Source organism: Maylandia zebra, unplaced genomic scaffold, assembly GCF_041146795.1.
Source record: "Maylandia zebra isolate NMK-2024a unplaced genomic scaffold, Mzebra_GT3a scaffold02, whole genome shotgun sequence".
NCBI classification, from domain to species: domain Eukaryota; kingdom Metazoa; phylum Chordata; class Actinopteri; order Cichliformes; family Cichlidae; genus Maylandia; species Maylandia zebra.
In genome coordinates this window covers 2662346-2687761 of record NW_027490032.1, presented here as the reverse complement: position 1 = coordinate 2687761, position 25416 = coordinate 2662346, and the positions used below count along the sequence as shown (strand labels likewise).

Sequence of the window (25416 nt, the reverse complement as noted above, 5' to 3'; positions counted from 1 at the left end):
CATGGTCTGCGGGTCAACCTGGTGAGTGACAATGCGCTGTTCATACACAGAGAGTTTAACATTTTTAGATTTATTTTGACCTGTCCTCGTTGTCTGAAAAACACAAAAGCAGAAACAAATCAAAGGCTCAGCCTGTGCTCTATGTCAGGATCATACTGTCCTCATCAGCAGGAGACAGTTTTCTCAAATAAAATATTCAGGATGAAAGATGTATGTGTAGGTTCTCTGTCATCTGGGTCATGGCAATCTAAGAAGCTTGGAAAGAAAAGTAGCTGGAAGAGCAGTTGTGCCATAGTCTATAGGATGATAGTTAAAATGTGACCATAAAGAAAAGACAGAATTATAGTCGAGAATAAGCAATAAGCTTCTCCCGGATGGCCGAACTCCTCACCCCATCTCTAATGGAGAGGCCAGCCAGCCTTCGGAGAAAGCTCATTGTTGCTGCTTTTATCCGCAATTTCGTTCTTTTGGTCACTATCCAAAGCTCGTCACCATAGGTGAAGGTAGGGACGTAGATCGGCCAGTAAACTGAAAATTCTGTTATCACTACAGTCATAGCATCAATCCAACAGACTCTCAGTGCAGGACTCACTGCCTACGTCCTCACAAATTCTCCTACCCTCTTCCTTTACATCTGATGCGTTCATGGAGGTGAAAGAAAAAAGGTTAAGAAAAGGAGATGAAACAGATTTCGGGAACCTACAGATTTTTGGTTACATCCTGTTAGAAATGTTCATCCAACTGTAAAACCTGCCCTGCAGATCTGATTATGAGCAGCTTCAATCCATTCAGTTTGGGTATTTGTGCTCAGACTGATTTTTATGTGCATCTGCTGACTGTGGAAAATTATATCATTAATCTCTTGTCTTCTTTCTTGTTTGCACAAAAGCTTGTTCTGTATAGTTATTAATCAAAATGTTTTTAAAGTATAATTCTGAAAATGTCATTATCTTTACAAATGAAAAGAAAGGCAAAATTAATATATTCTCTGAAATTATCAGGTAATATCTGCACATCAGCAAATCTGAGATTAAACATGAGAAAGAATCAGAATTAATCCACATTAAGGTGAGACAAAAAAAAACAAACATCTGAAGACAAAACCTGTTGCAATAAATCTTGATTCCCCTCCCACCTGCCTGTGAGGCTTCTCCTGCTGATTCCTTACCTGGTATAACTGGTATATGATGCCTAGGCTTAGGCCTAGGCCTACGCCTAGACCCTGGCCTAGACCTTGGCCTAGGCCGAGAAAAAGAGCGATGCCTCCAGCTCGCACAAAGCTCAGTCCCATTGTCACGTCACAGATTCTGAGACACAAACAGGTTTACACAGGGATTAATGTATAAAATGCTATCAAGAAGATGAATACAAACAGCAGGAGCATAACAACTCACCACCTCGCAACACTCTCTCACTCACTGCTTGTTATTACTGTGCGGAATACAAATGTTTTATGAAGGACAGAAGTCTAAAAAATGCCCAATCATCTAGAGTTTTAGAAAGTTCAGGAAGAAACTGAGACAATGCAAAAAGTCAAAAATATCTAAAGCTCACTCAGAATTGGGGATGGGATGCTTGATACTGACATTTTGACACTGTGTTTAGCTGACAAAGTGCAAATTTTTCAAAACACTGGCTGCGTTCCAAACCTCCCTCTTGTCTCCTCTTCCTAACCTCTTTTCCTTGATCTTGATGGAAATGTCATTGAGGTCATGTAAAGGCTGATGGGAAGATTGATACTAAGAAAAGAGAAGAGCAATGCTCTGAAATTTGGAACGTCACTAACAATGTGATGCTGAATGTTGGCTATGTTGAACTTACAATATGCAAAACATGGACTACAAAATCCATATCATACAAATCCATATCTTTACTCCAGTGACTTCTAAAATGAGAATATCCTATGAAAAATATATTTTATTAGAAAGGTTTGGATTTTAAAGTAATGTTTAGGTCCAGATTTAAATTATTTTGATATTAAAAAGCTTTTAGATTTACTAAAGAGACACAGTGCCAGTTTTGTGACAGCAAGTTATGAACAGGAGAATTTTTGAGGCTGGTCTTATTGCATATCATTTTGTAGGAGTTTCCCTTTCAGGAGGAGAATATTTAAATGAGTAGCACAAATGTGAAAGTCTATGGCACACAATTTACTGGAAATGTCATTAATTGAAAAATCATATCTTGTGCTTGTTGTGGTTGTGATAGATGCTACAAGGAGTTTTAATTTTTAGGAGGAGAGATGCAATCAGAAGAAGTGTGTAATCGATAGTTTACGCGGATGGCTCAAAACTGTGGGGACATTACCAAAAACTCTTCTCTCCTCATACTGAGTGTTTAGAAGTGAGCCCCACCAATCGTTCCTCAAAAATAATGAGAATTTACTCAAATGGATCTCATATTAACTGAATATTAACGTAAGTTAATTCTCTAATTAACATATTAACTCCTTGGAGGGCATTTCTATTCGATTCAATTATTAAAGAGAGACAATCTCCTGATTTCCCTCTGAAAAATTTGAACACGACAATAGCGCCAAGTCACAGTTGCCTAAAGTCGCCTGCTATTTTTGTGCAAAGCTAACTGAACAGTCTGACTTTTGGTTCTAATCATGAGCTTGAATCCGTTAAGTTGAAGATGAGCAGACGATAATAAAAATGAAATATCTCTTCTTCCTCCTACATTCGAAAGAAAGTGAAACATAATTAACCAGGATGACAACTGAGATCAAAATTGGGTTAAGAGATGAAAATCATCCCAGAAGTCCTTGTAAATTCTACTTAAATACAGTAACTAAGTACTTAAACCTCTGGCATTACAGAATGCTAACATCTGAGTAGCTCATGGTTGCGAGTAATTTTAACAATTACCGTAATAGTCTTTGTCACTTTGTTGCTGCTATTTTTCCTTTGGCATCGTTTGAAGAAAAAAAAACCACAACAGCCCTTCGATATCGTACTATGTGAATGGACAACAAAGATTGAAGAAACACTTCATTTATAGCTGGAAAAATGCAACATTTGGACAGACTTATGGGGAAATCTTCATGAGATTCAGTCCTTACGATCCTCACATAATTAACGATTATTTTCAAACAACAAATTCACAAAGTATTGGCATTTTTATAACATTTCATCCCCTGTTAGAGACAGATTGCTATTCTGAAAGTGAAACTTTTACAAATACATACTCCATAAAGCTAAGACCTAGTTCAAACTAACTGTCAGTCACAAAACTGACACTGAATCTCTTCACTATAGCTAAACCAAGACAACAAGCTGTGGCGAAGTAACAGTGTAGTCAAACTTTAAGGTCGTTCTCAGGTGCTCCTCTTTTCCTAAGTCCATATCTATCCTCATCCACAAACAAAGTGAGTAGGAATATGAGACAGGAGGGACTTTGAAAAAAAAAATCCTGGAGCTGGAGTCAAACGCACAAAAACTTTAAATCAGCCAACGTGACATGTGTGTTTTGAATCACACCTCGGAGTACCTGCGCTTCATAAACCCGCCACACAAGCATCCATTATCCACATACTCATACATACTGAATCAATATAAAAAAATATAATGTATAGGCTACCACTTCTTCAAACAAAATTTAAATATATATTCTGTTTTATAAAAAAATAAAATAAATCTCACCTACAGAAGGACAACACGAAGACGGCAACAAACAAGTCAGGTAGAGTAAAGCAGCAGATATCGTTTTAGGAGAAATCACGTGGTGACACAGCTGAGTTGCGGTGGTGCCAAACTGCATGGGAAGAGCCAACTTTCGTCTTATTTGCTGTTCGTGGTGAGAGGAGGAGACTAAATACAAAGCACAACAGACAACCAACATAAAACAGGGAAACAAAACGCAAGAACACTTTTCAAAGTGACACGAACTCAACAACAACATAACACACGGGAGGAATAAAGCGAATCAAGGAATATAAACCAAGTATAACAATAGACAGAAACTAGATAGTAAAACTAAGTAAGTAAAAAAACTAAGAAAGCACGTGAATATAAACATAAACCAACCACAAAATATCTGCTGAAGGAAAAGAACCTAAAACTGAAAAAAAAAACAAAAAAGAAAAACCAACCAAATCACGAGTCCGTGAAAGCTATATAATGGTTAAAAAAAACCTCAAGCAAACAAACAAAAAAAAAAATTAATGTCCAAATTTATTCTTCCTCTATAATAACTTGTTTGCGCTGATTTTCAGTTCAGATTTCAGTCCATCATGACTCAGCTCTTTCTCCCTCGGTAATAATCAATAATCATATGACCCAAAACACCATGAACATATTGCAATGCAATATAATGTGTGTGATAGAAATGAAAACTATTAAATGAATTTATTATTTTGCGCCCTTTTTAATTTTAGACAAAAAGTGCAGTTTTTCTGACAAAAATGCCCCATTTTTAGATATGGAAAAGGTTATTCTTAAAAACAGCTGCTTCTTAACAACAGAGAGCAGGATGGGGGAGATGGAGGCTGCACGCCCCGTTAAGCATTATTTCGTTTTATTTGCTTTTGCTTAATCCGAAACAAGGAACATAGGAAGCACAGGTACACGCCACACCTCTGCATGAGTCGGTCGCACAGGAGCAAGAGTCCACGCGATGGTGTGTTTCGTCTCGCACATCAGCCAGTGTGGGTACAATGACAATCTCTCGAACTCCTCCCAGACCCGTCAATAAAATCATTAAGATATTTTTTGATAAACTGCCAAAGAGCCATTTTTACCCCCCAGTTCAGACGCCTCTGCATTAGGATCTGATCCAGCAAACCCGAGGAGAGCAGCGGACACGAACCACTGTTGAACCATGTGTGAAATAAAATTAAATGAAAAAATGATTGTGAAGAAGTGACGGACATTTGATGGCAGGTCTTAGATAATCGTGAGTTATTGTGTCTGATTGTAAGATTGTAAAATTGCAAAATTGTAAAAAACACAAAACTCTGGAAGAGGCGTACACGCACTGTGGAAAAGTAAAGGCGTGTTGCATTCTCTAAAACTGTTTTGTGAACAGTTGTCCAAGTATATGTTCCTTTTAAAATGTGACACATGTAATATGATCATCAAAGAACGTGATTTTTATAAAACATGTATTCTTCTGTTTTGAAAGTGTCAGATTTTCATAAAACATTTATTAGTGTAGCGGCAATCTTCGGTCCTTCGTCGCTTCTGCTGGACGTAAAGTTTCTGACTCGTGCTTGGCTGTAGGCCTTTCGGTAGCAAAAACGAGGTGAATGTAAAAAAGAAAAAAAGGAAAACGTTTATTTACTCCACACAAACCGAAAACTCCAAAACAAATGCCTCCAGTGGAGCTCCGTTTACATCTATTTTATGTCATAAACGATAAACAACTGTTGCTCCACCACATTGCGGCCTAACACACCCGCTTTGTCAATGAGAACGTGTTGATGACACCTACCACCACTTTACAACAACCCAATAGATTAAGAAAGCAGGACAAATTTAGAGCATATGGACCATAGTATATTGTATTACAACATAAAATAATCCAGATTGTAACTAGAAACTCAGATTACAGATCATAACAAAATACTCAAATACGGTCCGATGTATTTGAGTAAAATATTGGCCTGGACTGTCTAAGCTCCAATAATTAGTATGTTGTAATTTGTTTAGACTGTGTAATTTTTATAGAAACCTTGTCCATTGTATGTGTAATCATGAAAACATGTAAAACTCCACAGCAGTGATACTTATTCTTACATATTTATTCTTTGTTGTGGTACTTTACTGTTCCAATGAAACACCATCTGATTTCTTTTCTTTTTCTTTTTTGGTAAAGCAAAGTCACTCTCACAGCACTGATTTTAGAGGAATGTTCAACAATTGTTCCAGACTGCCTTTTCTCCAGTGAGGGTTACGGTGAAATTGAGGTTGTTATTTTCTGTGATTGCACACTGCCCATGAGAGGACCTCTCAGTAAGCTGTACACCAGACGTTTTAATTCAGTTTTATCTATATATCACCAAATTACAACAACAGTCACCTGGACGTGAAACTGTTAGTCACACAAATGGTGAACAGAAAGTAATTTTCCAATTGTGAAATCCACATTTTTCCAGTTAACACAAAGGCCTAAACAGAGGCACTCATGCTCAAAGTGACACATTTTCTTTGCAAAAGGCTCTAATAATGCCAAAACATTTAAAATATGAAACAAAAGCAAATTCTGTTTTCAAACATCAGAACTTGTAAACAAGTGTATGAGCTTGTCCGATCAATCATTACACAAAACACAGTACTGAATCCGTGCACCACTGCTCATCATTGTAGCCCATTACACAGCCTTTGTCATTTGTTGTCTTTCTACATAGGCTGTGTCAAGTTTGCTTTCTTGCAATGATTTAGATGCAGAATCAGAAATAGTTTGATGCTAATTTTATTGAGTCAATGACTTTTTTTCAAACTGTGACTGAATATTGAAACACTGGAAATATTACAAAAAAATACATATAAACCAAAATAAAATCTATTACAGTATAAGAAATTGCCACTTTTGATACTCAATCGCTCACCTTAGACCTCCTCAACTGATGCTGGTAAAGAACTACACAGATGTGGCATCTTTGAAGGCCTGCAGACTGATTGCGAAATGAAAGTTTGTGTTAAGGACTTCAAAAACAGGTGATTTATTGATTTCATACTGATCTTGGTAGTTTCTAATAGTTAGAAATAGGTGATTTCTGTTTGGTTACCACAGCTAAAACAATGGGGTTTGGACTGCTTGAATGAGATTAATTGTTTTGCAAAAAGGTGGGGAAAAGTTGTCAAGCCAATGAGAAAGGGTTAACACATTTCCAAGAAATGTCTCCTGCTCTGCTCAGATAGTGATGATGAAAACTGAGGGGATCCAGTCTCTGTAGGCCGGTCAAAGCAATTAAGAAAAACTGTAACGTCTTGATGCATGCTCAATCACCCAGGTAAGTAAATCTCCAAAAGTTGATTCTGTTCATCTGGACGTGGCGTTTTCAGTGGGAGAAACGTTTCGTCGCTCATCCAAGTGACTTCTTCAGTCTCAGCTGACTGCAGGTTTCCCCAATCTTATAAACAGTACATTTGCATAATGACTGAAACCAGCCCACTTAAGGAACATGAGCTGGGAGGTCAGACTGAAGAAGTCACTTGGATGAGTGACGAAACGTTTTTCCCACAGAAAAGGTTACGTCCAGATGAACAGAATCAACTTATGTGCCACTGACATGAGTGTCATGTTACTCCATACAGAACCCCATTAAAACAAAATAATAGAAAAATAAATAACAAAATTATCTTTAAATGTCTGACTTGTGCCATTGAAACCTTCTTTTTAGTTAGTTAACCAGTTTCAGTTTCTAAAAATATCATTTGTGCAGGAATAGAAAGGTGAACCATGAGTCCTGCTTTCTTATCTAAAAAATGTCCTGAAATAACATGTTGACCTTTTTTTTACTGTCTTAAAAAGAAGGTGAACATGATGAATGTAACATGATTTGGCTTCCATGCTAAAGACTGAAGTTACTGGAGAAAAGACTGTTTTTATGCTGACCCTATGCTCGATTAGGGCTGTCACAATGGCAGGTTTTCATGACATTACTGTAACCAAATGAGATCACTTTAAGCATATTAGCCCCACATGTTACAAGTAATGGATCACTATGGATTATTGTAGGGTCTACCTTACAATATAAAATGCATTGAGGCAACTGTTTATTGTGATTTGGTGCTGTATAAATAAAATTATATTGACTACATTGAATTGAACATTTTACAAAAAAAGAAGAAAAAGAAAACAAACAAAAACAAAAAAAAACAAACAGCAGTTTCACATTTAGGTGCTGATCCCATGATTTCAGCATGGCCCTATTGTCTTTGTGGCTGTGGATCATGTGACACTGACTCACATGGAAAGTGCAGTGTGCCGTGTAACCCAATGAAAGTAAAATGGAAAAATAAAGAAATGGCTCTTTGATAATGATTTAAAGAGCAAAAGTGAGGAAGCTCAACTGCGTTCGGATCCTGGGGTTTGTTCCCAGTGTTTTGTGGACTTCTGAATCAATGTAGTACTGTGTTTTGAAAAGTGGGGTATGTTTCTAATTTTTAGTGTTTTGTTCATTTATTAAGTTCTTTTTGTGTTCAGGCTGTCCTGAAAGTGAAGTTGAGCATTGCTCATATACATATATCCTTCATGTAAGTAGGCGACATGCTCTACAGTAACCCCAAGCTTACAGCACCTGGTATTCCCAGGCAAATTCCCATCCAAGTGCTAACCAGGCCCAACCCTGCTTAGCTTTTAGGATCACACAAGTTTAGGTGTGCTCAGGGTGGTAAAGCTGTAAGTTATGTCCTGTGGGGGTCTGGGGTCATGATAATAAACTGTAGAGGCAAGTGAATGCATTAGCAAAAAGTATTATATTCCTGATCTGTGGTCCAAATCATTGAAGCATAAAATACTTAATTTGTCACACTGAAAGCAAAAAGCAAAAAAATCCTATGCAGAAATGCCAGCTGAGTCTGGCGGTGTACTGTTAAGTCAAATCCGATTGGTGATTGGAGTTCAGTTCTAAAACTGAGTGTTGTGAAGGAAAGCTGTCCTATCCCAGCACCGGCTTCTCATTCTTGGAGCCGGATGATGTCAACGTTGTTGTGGACACTTTGCAGAACCAGCTCTCCCTGGAAGGCAATCACCTTCTTCCTAGTGGCCGTCAGAGTGGCCACCAGCACTTCATAAGATGTTGGCACAGCGCTCGTGATTAAACAAGACACAGAACTTTGTGATAAATTTACCTTTAGCATTTTCACTGCCCAGTTGCTGGATCCCCAGAACCAGCAAATCAAGAGACATTTAATTTTATATTTTAATCATATATTTTTTATATTTTAATTGTTGCTGATTACTTTGACTTGTTTTTGCTTGTAATGACGTGAAGGACGACTTTCTGATGAATCTGAAAACAAAAATGCAAATAACAACAAACTATCCAAGAAAATCTTTCTGATGCATAAGGAACAAACTGTTTGAGATTATCACATTTTTTCTTCTTATTTCTTCTTAGATTCCAAATTTCTTAACATGAATCACAATTTATAACCACAGATATGCAAGGTTAGAAATTCAAAACTATTTCACAGCACACTTTTATTTTCAGAACAACTCACATGTACTTTACACACAAACTAAAATGTCATTTGCTTGAAATATAAGAAGCTTTTACTATTCATTTTTGTTTATGTAATATTCATAACTTATGGTTAGACGTCCAGTAGTAGAAGTACCTGTGCTGTGATGTTTAAATTAGATTAAAGCATTTAACTATGGTGGCCCTGAGAGGCCAAATCCACTGCAAACTGAGAAAAGCAAAAGGTCAACAAACATATGAATCTCAGATTTAGAAAACACATTATCTGCATCTTTTTCTCCCTCGCAACACAAACAAATCGCCGGCTTCTTTTCAGTGAGCCTCTCTGCTCCTTCACATGTTTCGGTTTTTTGTCACTTGCACAGCTGTTCCACTACGTTATTGTCTCCCCTAAATCACTTCACTTGTGTCTTTATGCAGCATTTTTTGTTTTTGTATTTGCTTATGTTTTCTTGCGTTGCAGTGCATTTCATCTCTCAGGGCCACCATGTCAAACAGGTGTAGGTCCCAAACAGATGCTGCAGAAATGAGGGAACTAAAAGCAGCTACAACAACAATTAAGATGAGGTTTGCATTCATAAAATTGTTTAAAAAAAAAAAAAAAAGGAGCTTTTGAAGAAGTTGTGGTTTCTTATTAAAATAATAATAAACACAAAAATCGAGATTGAGCTTCTGTTTCTCTTTTTCCTTAACTAGCCTACATTTCATATAAAACCTAATCTCAGCTTTAACAAACTGGGCTTTCGGTTTTCACACGCACTCTGGATAAATAATATGACTGGTTCAGTAACATCATCGTTACAGTGCACGGGATTGGTCTGTTTCCTTTGGGCTTTTGTGTCATGAGTCGTAAAACCAAAGAAAAAATTCTGCGCAGATTAGAATCACTCTACCGTAAATACAAGAAAAGCTGCGCCAAGTGAAAAAGAAACGATCTGCATCCGCATCCAGATCTCGGTTCGGCTGTTCATGACCTGGGTTGTGGAAGGAAGGAAGTGGAAGATTGTTACAGGAAAAATGATTCTATGTTTCTTTACCTTCTTTTAAATGTACAAAGATGCCTTTTGTCTGCCCTTTGCCTATGGTTAGATTAGTTTAGAATGATCTTTTTAGACTTTCCCAGCAAAGACATCTTGTTTCTGGGACATATTGTTTTAGATTGTTTTATCTCTCACAGCCTTCTCCCAGCTCTCTGCTGACGAGACTAGCGCCACATATGGAGTTGTTTATTTTATTTGTTTTGTATTTTCTTATCCTGTTCTCACTGTCTTTCCTATAAAAATTACCAAGCCACTGTGCATGGTGTGAGTTGTCCTTAGCAGCTCACCCGTGTACACGTTTGATAAAGAAAGTAACTTTGTCTCATTGTGTCTTTATTTCTCCTGGGTGTTTTACAGAGTTTTCCCCCAACAAAGATGCACTTTTCCCACATGAGTAGAACAAATTGGGTTCCCAGTACACACTGAGCCAATACCAATAATAACTGCCAGATGGGTTAGACGTGCACATACTCACAAGGGTCAGAAATGCAACATGACACCCACTGGAGGCTTCACCAGTAAGACCTACAGCAGATCAGCAGATGACTGAAAAGAAGAAACTCTTCAAAGCTCTGATGAAACTCTTAAAAAATATAAAATTACACATTTCTGGAGTCGTACGGTCAACAAAACGCACCACCAACGCCGGCTGCTCTGGGCGTTAGCACCACTGGAGTCCAATACGACATCATCATGGACTACAAAAGACATTTCATATGATAAAGAGGATTTTATTTCATCCGCACAATGAATCATAAATCAATTTTAATGTGGATTTTCCTGACGTGTGCTTATCCTCTCTTCTCATCTGCAGCAGGGGAAAAAGCTCTTAAAGGTACAACGGAATAAGGAAGAAGAAACTACAGAACAAAGCACAGCCCAAAAATGAAAATGGAGACATCCAGTACCCAGAGGTCGCCACTCCTTCCCTCTAAACTATGGACCAAGTGTCCAAACACTGCAGTGAGGTACACAATTCACATAAGAAAGTTCATAAATGGAAAAAATAAGACAGGATAAACCTTTAATTCAAATAGATGAGAATCAAATCTTTTTGGATTAAAATTCAAAGTCACGTGCATGAATTATTTTGTAGTCAAAGAGGCTGTCCACTTACAAAGTATTTAATCAGTAAAACCAGGAATTAAAAACTTTTGAAGTCTAAAACCTGAGTGCACATGTAAAGTATCAGCCACTCTGTCTATCACTTTAAAGACTTTACATTATTTTAATGCAGATTAACCTCTAATAATAATAGCAACTCTCTTTTGTCCTGAATCAGGCGTTCTAGCACTGAGAAGGATTTAAAAAGTGTACTACAACATAGGTGTACTATGTCGTCATTGACAGAGATGTAACCTCTGCAGGGTTGTGAGATGGAGGGAGGAGGACAATTAATGAATCAGGAAGTGCAGAGGATTAGTCAGGAGGAAATAAGGGTAGCAATGAAGTGGATGAGGACTGGAAAGGTTCAGATGACATAAGTGTGGAGGTTTGAACATGTCTGGGAGAGAGGGCAGTGGACCTTTAGCAGATTATTTAAACATGATCCTGCAGAGTGAGTGAAGGCCTGAGAAATGGAGAATAGGTCTGAAGGGCAGACAGATGAAGGATGGAGACGTGTCTTTGATTCTGAAGGATTTGACGATTAAGGAAACTATATAAAAATATACGAGTGCCGTGTTGTCCAGGGAGTGGAAGGACCTATGATTCTAATCAGCATCATCACCGTGAGTTGTTTAGTACTTTTCTGTTTAATAATTTCTTATATTTTCAGACTATCTTTCTACTATATTTCGAAGTTGGATTGATCATTGGTCGGCAGTTCTGAAGGCAAAAGGGAGTGCAACTCAGTACTAGCAAAGTGTACCTAATAAAGTGGCCAATAATGTATATTACTATGGATAGATCAAAAAAATTGAACCTATAGTTGTGCTTTTATTTGTTGTTGCATTCAGTGTCTATAAAATTCATGTGTAACAGGCTTTTATTTTAAAGAGCTGAGCACTCCTGATCCCGTGTGATGTCACTGAGGAGGTTGGACTTTATGTGAAACCAGCTGTGAACAGCAGGTGTGAACAAACCTATAAAAAGTATTTACAGAAGACATTTTATAAAACTTGTATTAGTATGAAGTTTCCTCCATATCAGATGCAAAACAGCTGATGCACATTCATAAAGTGGAGTTTTTACATTTTCAGTGGTGAAGACTCAGAGTTGAAGGGTGTTGTAGCACTCCAGTGCCAGTAGAGGGCAGCAACCGAACAGTTTATTCTATTAACAATTGGTCAGAAGGTTAAGAGGGGGTCAGCTTCAGTGCACTAACTTGAAACTAAATCCAGAACTAACTTTTTTGCTAAATCAGCTTCTGATTGAAGAACAGGCTTTAAAAAACAGAAGAAAAGACTATTTGAACTATCAGCTGCTGTCAGGTGCCTTCACACCTGTTACCACATCTTCTAATGTAAACACACCAAATCAATAGACTTATTACAGTGTTATGAATTTAAATCCATGGAGGTTTGTGAAAGTGTGATGTGTTTTTATGTGACATCGTGATTTAAAGTTCAGTGAAGACAAACACTAATGAGCATGTGGAGTGAGCTACATACTGCAGAAACAGTTCTGGTTTAGTCTATTGTTCATGTGTCACAATACAGCATTATAGTTCAAGGCCAGTGTCATAGTAATGAATGTTAAAACAGAAGTGTTTTTGAGGTGTTTAATGTCAGCTTAATGTCAGGAAAATGCATCACCAGAGTTCATGTGAGAAAACCAAACACATTGTACATAAAGGAAGTTTATTAGTGCTGCAAATAATTTTGTTTACATAAAAAATGATTTGCATTTATTAAAATAAGTTTGACCTTGAAATGTGAATTTGTATGATACTAAGCTGTGTAACAAATCCACACGACCACATGATTACAAATGACCTGTACTGCTGCTTCACATGAAAAAAATCATGTTAATTTCTTTGTTTATTACATTGCACCGTGAAACAGACAGTGTTAAGAGCGTACAGGCAAACATCACATTCATTAAAAGTACTAATTCGTTTCTAAACTTTAAATGAGCACATTAAAGATTTTCTTAAACATGGTGTCTGTTCTGACTCGCTTTACGAATTTGAGTCACTTTTTACTTTATTCTTTATGGAAACTTGCTGCTGAACACTTTAGTCATGAAGCAGATGTTTTAAATAATATTTTACTGTAATTTGTGATCCATCCTGTAGATGCAGGAAAATCTGTTCCTGAACTTCAGATTTACAGGTTTTAGATTTCTGTCCATAAAACCTGTTCCTATAAAATGTGTAGCTGTTTGATAAGCAGACGACTCTCAGCCCTGCTTGTACTTAACTTCATGAGGATAACAAACAGGATATAAACCAGTGTGTTTACAGTGAATGTGTCAGGTCTGAGCTGCTGTGTGAACCAGTTAGAGAGCAGCAGCTGGATTCCAGTGGTTGGACTGGTGGACGACTTCAGTGAGGAGTAGATGACATTTGGCTCTGGTAGAAACTCTGCACACACAAACACACAGGAGGAGAATATAAGCACAAAGCAGAGCCTCTCTGTTCTCTTTATATACAGCAAAGTGAAAGAAGGAGAACATGTCAGTGAACGCGTCACAGTGTTGTTTTTACACCAGTCTTATAACAAAGTAAAAATCTCTAAAATCTGTTTGTGAGACACAAACTCAGCTCTTCCATGTTTTGCTGTTGCTAATTCAACGCCCATTTTCACTCCGGAGGCGTAACATGCCGGTGTTGTGCCAAAAAGTGATTGTCTGCCAGAAACTGATTGCCGTCCGCGCGCGCAGCTGCTTAAAGCTGCAGCGCCCGGATTACTTGCGTTGCCAGCTACTTCCGTGCAACTGATATAACGTGGGGGGAAAAAACTCAAACACATTTATGCCTTTGTTATTAGGCAAAGGTATGCATTTATGGAGCTTTAACGTTTCTTGTAACCGAATTATGACGCTTATCAGAAGGTTGCTTTCAGTGTGTAGCGCAGTCACGAATGACTACACGCATCACGATGGAATAATTAATGCCTACAGGTTTAGTATGTCTACTCTCGTTGTTCATATTTGTTATAAGACTGTCGATTAACATAGTTAAAACAATAAAGACCTATTGTGCCAGTATCACCATGACTCTTTCTTGTTTGTTCAGAATAACGACTGAGAACATGGCATTTTAGCGCTACCAAAAAGTGATTGTGGACTATATCTTGTCACTGAAACAATATTTCTGCTTCAAACTTGTTGGATATATTCCAGAAGGGTTACATGTGACATATTATATCCCAAACACTCTCCAAGAGCTGCTGAATAACTTTTAAAAGAACATTAATACCGATAATATGTCATTTTCAACCTGTGCATAAAACGTCAAATTTCAAAAATGTTGTAATTCAAAAATAACACAAAAAAAGGATAATGGCCAAATGGAAACAGGTGGGAGCAGATCTGCTTAAACACATTAGGAACACCAAGTAATAGGAAAGAGAAAACAAACGGTAATAAAAATGTCATTCCAATACAGCACTTATTAAATATACATACATATACTTTATACCTGCATGTCCATAAACATAGAAGGTGCATTGTGCATGAATGGTAACCATGGATGTCCACAAAGTCCAGTGAATTATGACATCGTGATTGATGAGTTATAGAGTCTAACTGCTGTTGGGATGAATTATCTGGGAAAGCGCTCCTTCCTGCAGCGAGGGCGTTTCAGGAAGGAGCTGTGATAGTTGTCTAAATTGGTTCATATTTATCATAGTTTCATAACAGTTTTCATAATTATTTTCCCACTTTAGTTGTTACTCCTGTTCCATCTTTGCTGGGGTTTTGTTCATGTTTACCTGCCTTAATAAAATCACTTGCTTTTTGTTCTAGTCTCTGCTCTGTCTCCTCCAGTGTCTCCATTTGTGTCATTGTTCTTGTTCAACACAAGCACTTACTGTGATTTTTCTAAAAATAAATACGATTCAAATCTTTGGAATAGCAAATGTTACTTCAAATAATGACTGCATTGTTATATATTTTATTCACAGTTTGCAGAGTGCATCTTAAAAGATGTTCCAGTAGAGTTTGAGAACTCTGCTTCAAGTATTGCAAGTCTGAGACAACAGATTGCAATATGTCTTCTTGAGAATACAGGTATCGTTACAGAGATGTAATATTTGACATATGACCCTTCTGAATGACATCCACCAAGTTTGAAGCAGAAATAGTATCTCAGTGACAAGTTATAGTCCACAATCACTTTTTGGCAGGTCGAAAATGGCATATTATGGGTATTAATGGTCCTTTAATAGTTATTCAACAGTCCTTAGAGACTGTTTGAGATATAATGTGTCACATGTAACCCTTCTGGATGATATCCAACAATTTTGAAGCAGAAACATTTTTTCAGTGATAAGCTATAGTCCACAATCACTTTTTGGCAGACTGAAAATGACATATTATCGGTATTATGGCACGCCAGAGTGTCACATATTTTAAAACGTTGTCAAATCTACTTAAACTGTGTCAGGTCCTTCACTGTCACTGATGACACCTGGTCTAAGTCATGCTTAGAAGCTGATTGTTTATGACAGCTGCGTGCTGATACAACGACTCAGAGATAGCATTAGCAACGGGTGGTATTGACCATACTACTACCAGAGCCTTGGGATCCATGTTTGGCTACGATCCCGCGGCTTACACTCCTCGCTGTGTCGAGGGTAGACAGTAGCATAACCAACTCCTCTAAACTACTGTCCTGTCGGTAGCTAGCTCTGTCTGTTAGCTCTGGTGTCTGGGATTAGCAGGTTTCTACTAAACCACTGCAGCTGAGGATAAAGTTGTTCGATCAGCAGCTCCAGTCCTTCGAGTTTACGTTTTGTGTGCGTGTGTGTGTTTTCTACAGTCATTGGTGTGGAGTGGTTGTACTCTTTAGCCTAGCCTCACTCTTCATCAGTTTCCCACTTCCGCTATTTCCGCGCGTGCACCGCCGGTGTTTACTCGAGTCCGGACAAGCGATAAAACGTGAACTGTGTGTGACGTAATCCAGGACCCAGAGTGCATCACACACAAACACACCACACGTACAAAAAATTAAAGCCACGCCCCACTAACATCAGCAGCTTCAGGCAAACGGGGCTTGACCAATCAGCACCTCATCTGATGATCAGCAGGTGTGAACTTTAATAACGCTACAGTACCAAAGAGTCACACTCTGACTTCTACATCTTTGCCTCAGCATTACAAAGACTCCTCAAGAGGCTTTTAACCCATTCACACAATGACTCGAAGATCATTTCAAGTGTGGATTTTCCTGCTGTGTGCTTATCAACTCTTTTCACACGCAACCGCTGAAAACAAAGGTAATATCTTTAAAAAAAATTATATATATATATAAGACACTTTCACAAAGGCGTTTAAAGACAGGAAACTTCGTAACACTTTCCTGTCTGTATTGTTTTTACACATTCTTATATCTAGAGTGCATGCTAAAAAAACAAGTCCTCATTAAGGTTCATGAAGCTACTTCGTTTGGCCTGAAATATGTATTTTTTACATTAGTTTTACTGCAGACTTCAGGAGCTATTTTGGAGCTCAATGTCATTCATCTGTGTTCTGTACTTAGTGTACAAGATTGTGGTCAGCATCAGGTCTGATGGTCTCGTTTAAAGGATTCAACCACTATAAACCAGAGACTAGTGCTCTCTTTCTCTGTGATCCTCACTGTGACTTTCTGCTGTAGAAGTGAACACTTGATCCCTTTAACCTCTCTGCTTGTATGGTGTTCCCGCTTTCAGACCAGAAAGTCATCCCAGCTGAGTCTGGAGGGAATGTCACTCTGCCATGTCAAGCTCCAGACAAGGGCATCTCCGTTATAGTTGTAGAGTGGAGCAGAGCTGATATAGAAGATGAATATGTCCTTTCCTACCGGGATGGGCAGTTTGATCCTGAGGACCAGCATCCATCTTTTAAGAACCGGGTGGATCTGCAGGACAGACAGATGAAGGATGGAGATGTGTCTTTGATTCTGAACAATGTGACGATTAATGACACTGGAACATACGAGTGTCGTGTTGTCCAGAGAAGAACCAGCCGCAGGAAGAGAGCTCATCTGAAGACTGACCCCATCAGCATCATCACCCTGAGTGTTGTTGATCCTCCAGGTGAGTGAGTAGAGTTGAGTGTGTGTGTGATCAGAGGTGAAGCTGCTTCCTGCTTGTTGATGTTTGTTTCTAAAGATGTTGTTGATGAGACTTTGTAGAAAGCAGCTGGTCTGAGTGATGTGATCAGAGTGCAGTAGATAATGTCTGACAGCAGTTTGAAGAGGAAATGGATTCTGTTCTGTTCTTCACTCATCACCTACCTGACAGCTGACACCTCACACCTGTTTCTCACCTGCAGGTCAGACAGGAGGACTCACAGAGGATGGAGGGAAGGAGGATGAATTTGTTGGACTGAAAGTTGGTCTGTTAGTTTCTGCTTTGCTTCTTGTTACTGCTCTTGTTGGTTTTTTGATGTACAGAAAACGGCAACAGAGAAATTATCCTAATGAATTGTAGCATGTTTGAAATGCCCCAGAGGTTTTTACACCTCTGGGGCATTTCAACCTCTCAGTGTTGACTGACATTATCCATCACATTGTGTATTTGGCGTTCAGCATCTTTGTGAAAGACTTCAACCTGTTCTTTAAGGCACGCTAAAGAACTTAAACTAAGGATTTATTCATCCGAAAAGAAAATTTAAATAATTGCTTAACTTTTCTTTTTTTCTTTGGTGCAAAACATCAACGATCTGTCCAGCAAACATTTTCAGATTCAAAGTTTGAACATTCAATAACAGCATTATTTGTAAAATATCTGAAAAACAGTCCAAAAAAACTGTCTGCTCGACGAGCTTCATGAACACCAGCTGGAAATCCTCATATTTGAAAAAGAATGCTGTGAGGTGGAGCTGTACTTACAGTTTAAATAGTTTAAATTCAGAGTATTGAAAGTTTATTGTATGTAGCTATTATTTATAGATGTTTTCTAAGCACTACTTGTACTGTTAAAGAGCACATCAGCATCTCCTTCTTTAAGCTGCTCCTGTTCACCACAGCGGATCATCTACCTCCATCTCCTGCTGCATGCCCCCATAAACTACATCAGAGAATCTTCTCTGAGGTCTTTTCCTCCTCTCTGACAGCTCCATATTCAACATCTTTGGCGCCAGTATATTCCCATTCCCTCCTCTGCACATGTCCACTTTGAATGTAATGTTAGCAATGATGAAGATGACTCAGATTTTTTTCTGTACTCATGAGCCTTCTTTTATCAGAATCTTTCTGATCTGTTGATGCTGTTTCTACTGGAACTCTCCCCCTTCATATCCCTGTTTTTACTCCACAAGTGTTTTTATACCACAAAAATCACATGCCTTGATATGACTGTTATTGTTGTTATATAAACCCTATATAATGAAACCTATAAATTAAAGAAAATCAATCTCCAACTTTTCTTTTCTGTTTTTGTGCTCATAAAGTGTTTACATTTAATTTGATTTAATATCTGTGTGCATAAAACACTGAATGAAAAATGAGCCAGAGAACCTGATTGAGGAAGTGGATGCTGGGTTTCCGATTCACACTCTGATTGGCTGAGAGGTATAGCCTCACCTCAAAAGAGGGTTACTCCAGGTCATTGACACTGAGATTTGAATGATGGCATCAATGAGAACCTACAAACCCTACAAAGACATGCCATTCTCATAAGCAACAGTCCTTCTGTGCAAATGTTTACTCAGTATAACTGTCTTGCCTTTTCATCATGAATCATCAAAAAGTGGATCATGAAGTGGAAACGGTGACTTATTTCCATCAAAACACATTAAGGATTAAAAAATTTAAAAAAGATACTGTAACATTTTTATATATTTCAAAAGAACGATCAAAGAAAGTGTGATGTACCATGCTCTTATGTTTTACAGATAACTTCCCTCTCAGTTCCTATTCAGGCCCTCAAAGGAAAGTAATCACTTGGAAAACCTCACTAAGGGACATTAACATCAGCGTTTGAGCTGAATTCATTTGCAGGTTTATACATGTCCCTTCTCTGTCTAGCTGAAGTAGTTTCCATGGCACTTTTAAACTTATTTCTCCATCAAAATAATTTTTAATCTCAAATATACAGAAAGAAATGGAGCCTGACTTTAGTGTTTGAGAAAGAAGTTCAACAATGACTCACTGATGGCTGAGCTTCAGACTGAATCTGTTGTCCTCTCTGATCTTTACGGGGTTTTTTAGCTGTCATTGTGCACAGAGTATAAAATAACAGTTGGTTTCAAAAATTAAAAACACTCAGCTGCTTTTGAACCACTCACTGATGCTACTTCTTCATCCAGGACTTTCAGGACTGCTCTCGAGTAAATTGTTTGTTTGACAATGGATATCTTATAGTTTTATTGGTTTTTCACTTTTTTAAAATCAAGATTTAGGCTGAGCTCATAATTTATATTTTTCAAAGATTTGTGTTGCTCAGAGGACCAGCAAGTATATTATATGATTTATAAAACATATATATATTTTAAAATATATATATATATATATATATTTATGTTTCTGTAGACTGTCTGTAGACTGATCACAATATTATCAGCAGTCGACTTGGGGATGAGGGAGTTCTTATAATGTTTACTTTGTGAATGAACGACTAGCTTACACCATACAATAATTTAAAAAAAAAAAAACACTCAAAAGACACAAAGACAAAAGCTTTAGGAGAAATATGTCCGTGTAGGTTGTCAGTCATCCAAGTCATGGTAATCTAAAAAACATGGAAACTCCTCAGGACAGCTTTAGGAGAAAAAATCATTTCATGAATGGCAAAACCCAAAACATGGCAACTAGTGCTGCCAGTGATAAAAACACTGACACTGACACACTACAAAAGTGCTGATTGGCTGAGGGCAGAGAGCCTGATTCTAGAACAACTGTGATTGGCCCAGAGGCCTCAGCTCAAAAGAGGGTTACTCCAGGTCACTGACACAAAGAATTTTCATGTGCATGTTGGTGTGGATGACTACAAAGCGATGCCATTCTGGGCATAATTGAACATTACATAACTGTATTAAAAATAAAATAACATAAAATAAAATTAAAAATCTTACTTGAGACCTTAGAGACTTTAGACTTTACTACTGAAGAGAACCGGCTAGCAAGCTAGTATTTGAACATAATGCAGTGTATGTTTTTGAATAACATACATTTTCATAACTACAGATCAAATGGTTTTGTTTTTTTTAAAACACATTTTAAACAAAAAAGAGTTTAGAAAAAGGTGTTATTAAGACATGTTAGACACTGACATCCTACTTGTCTAAACAACCATATACACTTTTCACTGTTTGGTGAACTTTGTAAGAAGTTCATCAGTCTCTAAACCCACTCAAAGTTGGCCTCTTCATGGTATGTGGACTATCCCAAAACTATTTTGCTAGTATACTGAGATAAATATAATACAATGTGAAACACCCTGTTTAAATTAGTAGCTGTGATGCATCTCCTTATTGGGCAATGCAGCACTCTGCTTTGTCTGACTTGATCGCCTCTAAATGTGATCATTACAAGAAAATACAGCAGCAAAGGTGGAGCCTGATGAGGGGAGAATTGCCTGAGGATGGAGCAGCAGCAGTTTAAAGTGAGATGTGCATACAACAGTATGAGACACATCTATATACTAATATGTATTTGTGCATTTTCATTTATAATAAAGAGCCCGGCACCTCTAAATGAGGCCAGATGCTCAAGTCTATTACTAACATTTTTCACTTTATAGGTGCTTCCAGTAGGTTATCCTACCAACCTCCTGTCTGTGTAAACAGGAAGACCAATTCAATGGTCTGTGAAGCCCAACAAGATGACTGTGAGCCTACAAGAGACCTTGCTAACAGTATATTTGTTCCTTCCACAGTCAACTCTCAAGTAATTCACTGCACACACAATGCCAGGATTATATTTCACCCAAGTCTCAGTCATGTAATGTCTGCTCGTTCAGTTGGTGCCTGAAACAAAACCTCCACCTCTCCATGTGCTGGACTCCTAAGACCTTTAACTATGCACCCTGCCCACTGTCCTACATCACCTTGGAGTTTGTTCGGACTGCCATCCTATAACAGAACTGATTTGTAACACAGCATCTCCAACTTCTGAAAATCCTTCTTTGGGCTATGAGTTACATGAAACCTAACTTTAACACAAATCAATTCAACTAGTAAAAATGTTTATATTTACAGTTATAATGCAGGTTCTCTGATGTAACACCCAGGATTATTAGAAGATTGAAACAGACACTGGTTCATTCAAGACAATTTCAAGCTTCACTCGGATATTTAATATGCAGGTAAAACAATACTAGCAACTTGGGATGTTTTTTTTTTATTTTTACTTTGAAAATTAAAAAAAAAATTAGCAATAAAAAATTCATTTATTTACCATGTCAGCTGCTGCTCACTGGTTGTGCCTAGTGCAGAAATAAAGAGATCAAACTCTTCAGTTTCAAACACACGCATATCCTGTACTGAAACTTTTCTGTGCATCGTACAGCCACCGAATGACGCCCCTGCTGTTTTTAGTCTGCATGCACCTGTGTTTCAATGTTCATCATTTTCTGCACTGAAGAGTGTCATGTGTTGGTTAGCCACACCCAAACTGCAACATATCAAGTTTTTCATTTGAGAGCTTTTTGAAACCCACAGAACCATGTGAAAAAAGCAAGGGAGATCCTGCAGAAATCAAGAAAACAAAAACAAAATAAAAGGTTCTCACAACATGAAGACTGTTATTAGCCAAACCAGAGCACAGTGCGGTGACAACGTTCAGCTGTTTCACATGAAACTGAATAACAGGAAGTCGATGCTGTGGATTTACATGCAGAACTTAAATAAAACAGTCAAGATTATTAATTATATTAAAAAACAATGTTCAGTCTGTTTCTTTAAATGTTTCATAGAGAGAATAAAATAATGTGTACCAAGAAAAAAAGACGTTAGACACGTGCTGGCCTAATCAGGGCTGCTATTGCTCAGTTATGACACTACTAATGTTCTCAAGACACCATACGTCTGGACCTGAGGCTGAGCTTTTGTTTGTTACAGACAAATAGGTACCAAAAATGCAGATGTGCCTGATTTGAATGAAATATATATGTTGCATATATAATACTTTATACTTCTACTATGTATGAACTGTGAAGTTATGTATTGCACATCTACAACAGAACATTAAATCAGTAACAGACTTTTAAACTGTACAACATTAATTCATGTTCTAAACACAATAATCCAAGAAAAACAATAAAAACACGGATCTACATCTTTGCTGCAATAACAGGGGGGCTAAACTGTTGGTTTTATATATGTCACAATAAAAACATATTTACGAACATTTTTAATGAAAGATCTTTGACCTCATAAATGAAAGACTGTACTACCGTTTCTTTTTTTGATTGGCTGTTGTTGATGACTTGATATGTTGATGGCACTCTGCGTGAATTCATCTTCTCTAGATTTTACTTTAATTTCTAAAATGATCCAAAATTAACAAAAAATATTAATAAGCTTAAATGCTTAAAATGCTTAAAATAATGCTTAAAAGCCTGGTAATTGCTGCACATGTGAGCTGTGTGTGAGACGTGAGCATGGCCCGTTTCCTGCTGCTTTGACATCGGCTGGCTGATTCCTCAACTTAAAAAAAAATGTTACTGCAGTGGTTTCAGCTCTTGGCAGTAAAAGATATATTAATCATCCATGGGATCAGTATGCTGCGCTAAAGAAATTGCACACACATAATTATACAAAAAACCTTAAAAAGGTCACAGGGCGACCCTGAAAAGGGAATGGATGGATGGATATTAATAAAATATATATACATTTTATGAAGATTGTAGAATGTATTATCCTAATCGAAGGTCCAACCTGAGAGATCAGAGTCAAGGGAGTGGTCTTTGTTTTACAGAGCAGAGTGACGTCATCTCCCTCCATCACAGGGAGGACAGGACTCTGCAGGATCACTGATCCACCTCAACACAGAGACAAACTACAGCATTTCATCCATTTACACACAGCTTCATCAACACTAACTCCACACACTCAGCTTACCAGTGACTGTCAGGTTAACCATGTTACTGATGGGACCCTCTCTGGACTCACACCAGTAAACTCCACTGTCAACTGTAAAAATGTAGCTGATGTTACAGGAAGAACCAGACCATCTTCCCCACCCATCTCCACTCTGAGTCCTCTGTTTTTTTGCTTGTGTTTCTCCTCAGAGTCCATCCAGCAGAGCTGTCGTCCTCCTCACAGCTCAGAGACACAAAGTCTCCTTTAAAGAACTGAGAGCTGCTGGGACTCACAGTCAGACGAGCTGTGAGGGTTACAATGAAAAACCAATGATCTGTTGTACTTTACACTGTGAAACATGAACCCAATCAGGTTATATCAGTGAGCATTTATCAGGTTTAAACTGTGACAGAAGAAGGTTACTGACCTTTGTTTGTTGTGCAGCTCAGCAGTGAGATCAGAACTAAAGAGAAATGACACTCAGGTTGATGTGAGGTGAACATAAAGAACAACTCCACACAAACAGCCGACAAACCCATGAACCTGTCTCTCTCTTACACATCTGCTCATCTTCAATTTTTATACAAGACACACGTTTCAATCAAGTTTGTATTAAAAAAGCCCGTAAAACTCAAAATAGAGCAAGATCTCAGAAACATGGTTCCATTTTCCATTGACATGTCTTTGTGGGAGGAAACCTCAGTGTCACTGCTAGATATAATTTACTAATCTTTGAATTTTATTTCATTTTTAATTTTTTGTCAAAGTAAAGCACTGTGACTTAAAGCTGCCACAAAAACACACAAGACCAAGAGATAATGAGCAAAAGATATACTGATATTTTCAGGCCACCAAAATGAAGACCCTTCAGCACTGGCTACACTTAAATATTCCATAAAAACTATGAACAGAACGCTGACACGCCATACTCCCACAGCAGTTGGGATACCTCGATGGACACGGTCAAATGCTTTCTTCAGTTCCATAAAACACTTAAAGACTGGTTGGGCAAACTCTGAGGCACCCTCAAATATTCTTGAGAGGATAAAGATCAGGTCGTGGGTTCCATGACGAGGACATAAACTGCATTTATTCTGCTTTTCTTTGCCACAATCCAGTTTTAGAACTAGCCAGAGTTTCTTGTTCAGGTGTATGGGTTGCCAGTTACATTGCTTGATGATTTGGTGGACTGCTTCTGTGTGGTTAAGGTTGGATTCATTTGCAAGTTCCATAGTAAGACAGTGTATACATGACTTTATAGTCATTGATAACTATGGCCTGTGGTGAGTGATGTTTTTGATGTGTTTTGATCCACTTAATTAATATAAATAAAGCGCGGTTTGTGTCTGTGTTTTGCTTTTTTATTTTGTGGGACAAGCAAACATGTTGGTGCTTGTATCTACTTTTGATCTGCTTCACTGTGAGCTGATGGTGACCGTTAAAAAAATTAAAAAAAAAACAAAAAAAACCCCCAAAAAACCCCAAAAAACCTCTGAGTCAAATATGATTAGACCATAGGAAAAGTCTGAGTTTAAACACATGAATATATTTTATTGATTATTTAATTGTCTGTTGCTGTCCAACATCAACCTTTGAGATTTGAAGTAAGCTTTAACTGAAGTTCATCATCGTTCCACAGAGTGGCGCTGCAACACAGAGATAACTATAAAATGCAGGTTGAGGAAATAATAAACACATATTTAATATGTTTGCTGTGCATGTACTTTTCTTTTTAGTCACACAATACTTAAATATTTGTTGGTCACAGACTGAATTTTGCTGACAAATGTCTGTCAAATCTTGTACATTCTTATACTTTAACCAAACACATATATAAAAAACAATTTTAAACGTTTTAAAAGTGATTAAAAAAAAAACAAAAAAAACCACAGAGCATCTAGAAAGTATTCAAAGCACTTCGCTTGTTCCACATATTGTCATGTTACAGCCTTATTACAAAATGGATTCATTTAATTGTTCACAGGCGAGTATGTAAAGCCTTTGCTGTGGCACTAAAAACTGAGCTCACATGCATCCTGTTTTGGTGCATCTATTGATCATCTCTCAGATCTTTCCCAACTTGATAAGAGTCCACCTGTGGAAAATTCATTT

General features: G+C 37.7%; 2 protein-coding genes, 1 long non-coding RNA gene and 1 pseudogene across 3 annotated transcripts in view; 1 reads left to right on the top strand and 3 right to left on the bottom strand.

The window, feature by feature from the left end:
* Positions 1 to 25416, bottom strand: part of LOC143415652 (programmed cell death 1 ligand 1-like) — a 158904-nt gene that overhangs the window by 93626 nt on the left and 39862 nt on the right. The gene's annotated exons all lie outside the window — the stretch shown is intronic.
* Positions 12 to 3746, bottom strand: LOC143412402 (uncharacterized). Its single transcript, XR_013096113.1, has 3 exons — positions 3645 to 3746; positions 1169 to 1307; positions 12 to 93 (listed from the first exon to the last, which is right to left on the bottom strand). It is a non-coding gene; the product is annotated as an uncharacterized LOC143412402 (long non-coding RNA).
* Positions 8625 to 8856, bottom strand: LOC143415731 (costars family protein ABRACL pseudogene; annotated as a pseudogene).
* LOC101467290 (programmed cell death 1 ligand 1) lies at positions 15920 to 18695 on the top strand. The gene is made up of 3 exons (XM_024800879.2): positions 15920 to 16574; positions 17010 to 17375; positions 17614 to 18695. The coding sequence occupies exons 1-3, from the start codon at positions 16493 to 16495 to the stop codon at positions 17769 to 17771; spliced, it is 606 nt and encodes a 201-aa protein (XP_024656647.2). The 5' UTR covers positions 15920 to 16492; the 3' UTR covers positions 17772 to 18695.

What these genes read in the sequence shown, in the direction of transcription:
- LOC101467290 (XM_024800879.2), top strand. Translation starts at nt 16,493, where the DNA reads ATGACTCGAAGATCATTTCAAGTGTGGATTTTCCTGCTGTGTGCTTAT. An exon ending in CGCAACCGCTGAAAACAAAG is followed by an intron (nt 16,575 to 17,009) that starts GTAATATCTTTA and finishes TCCCGCTTTCAG; the next exon opens with ACCAGAAAGTCATCCCAGCT. An exon ending in GAGTGTTGTTGATCCTCCAG is followed by an intron (nt 17,376 to 17,613) that starts GTGAGTGAGTAG and finishes TCTCACCTGCAG; the next exon opens with GTCAGACAGGAGGACTCACA.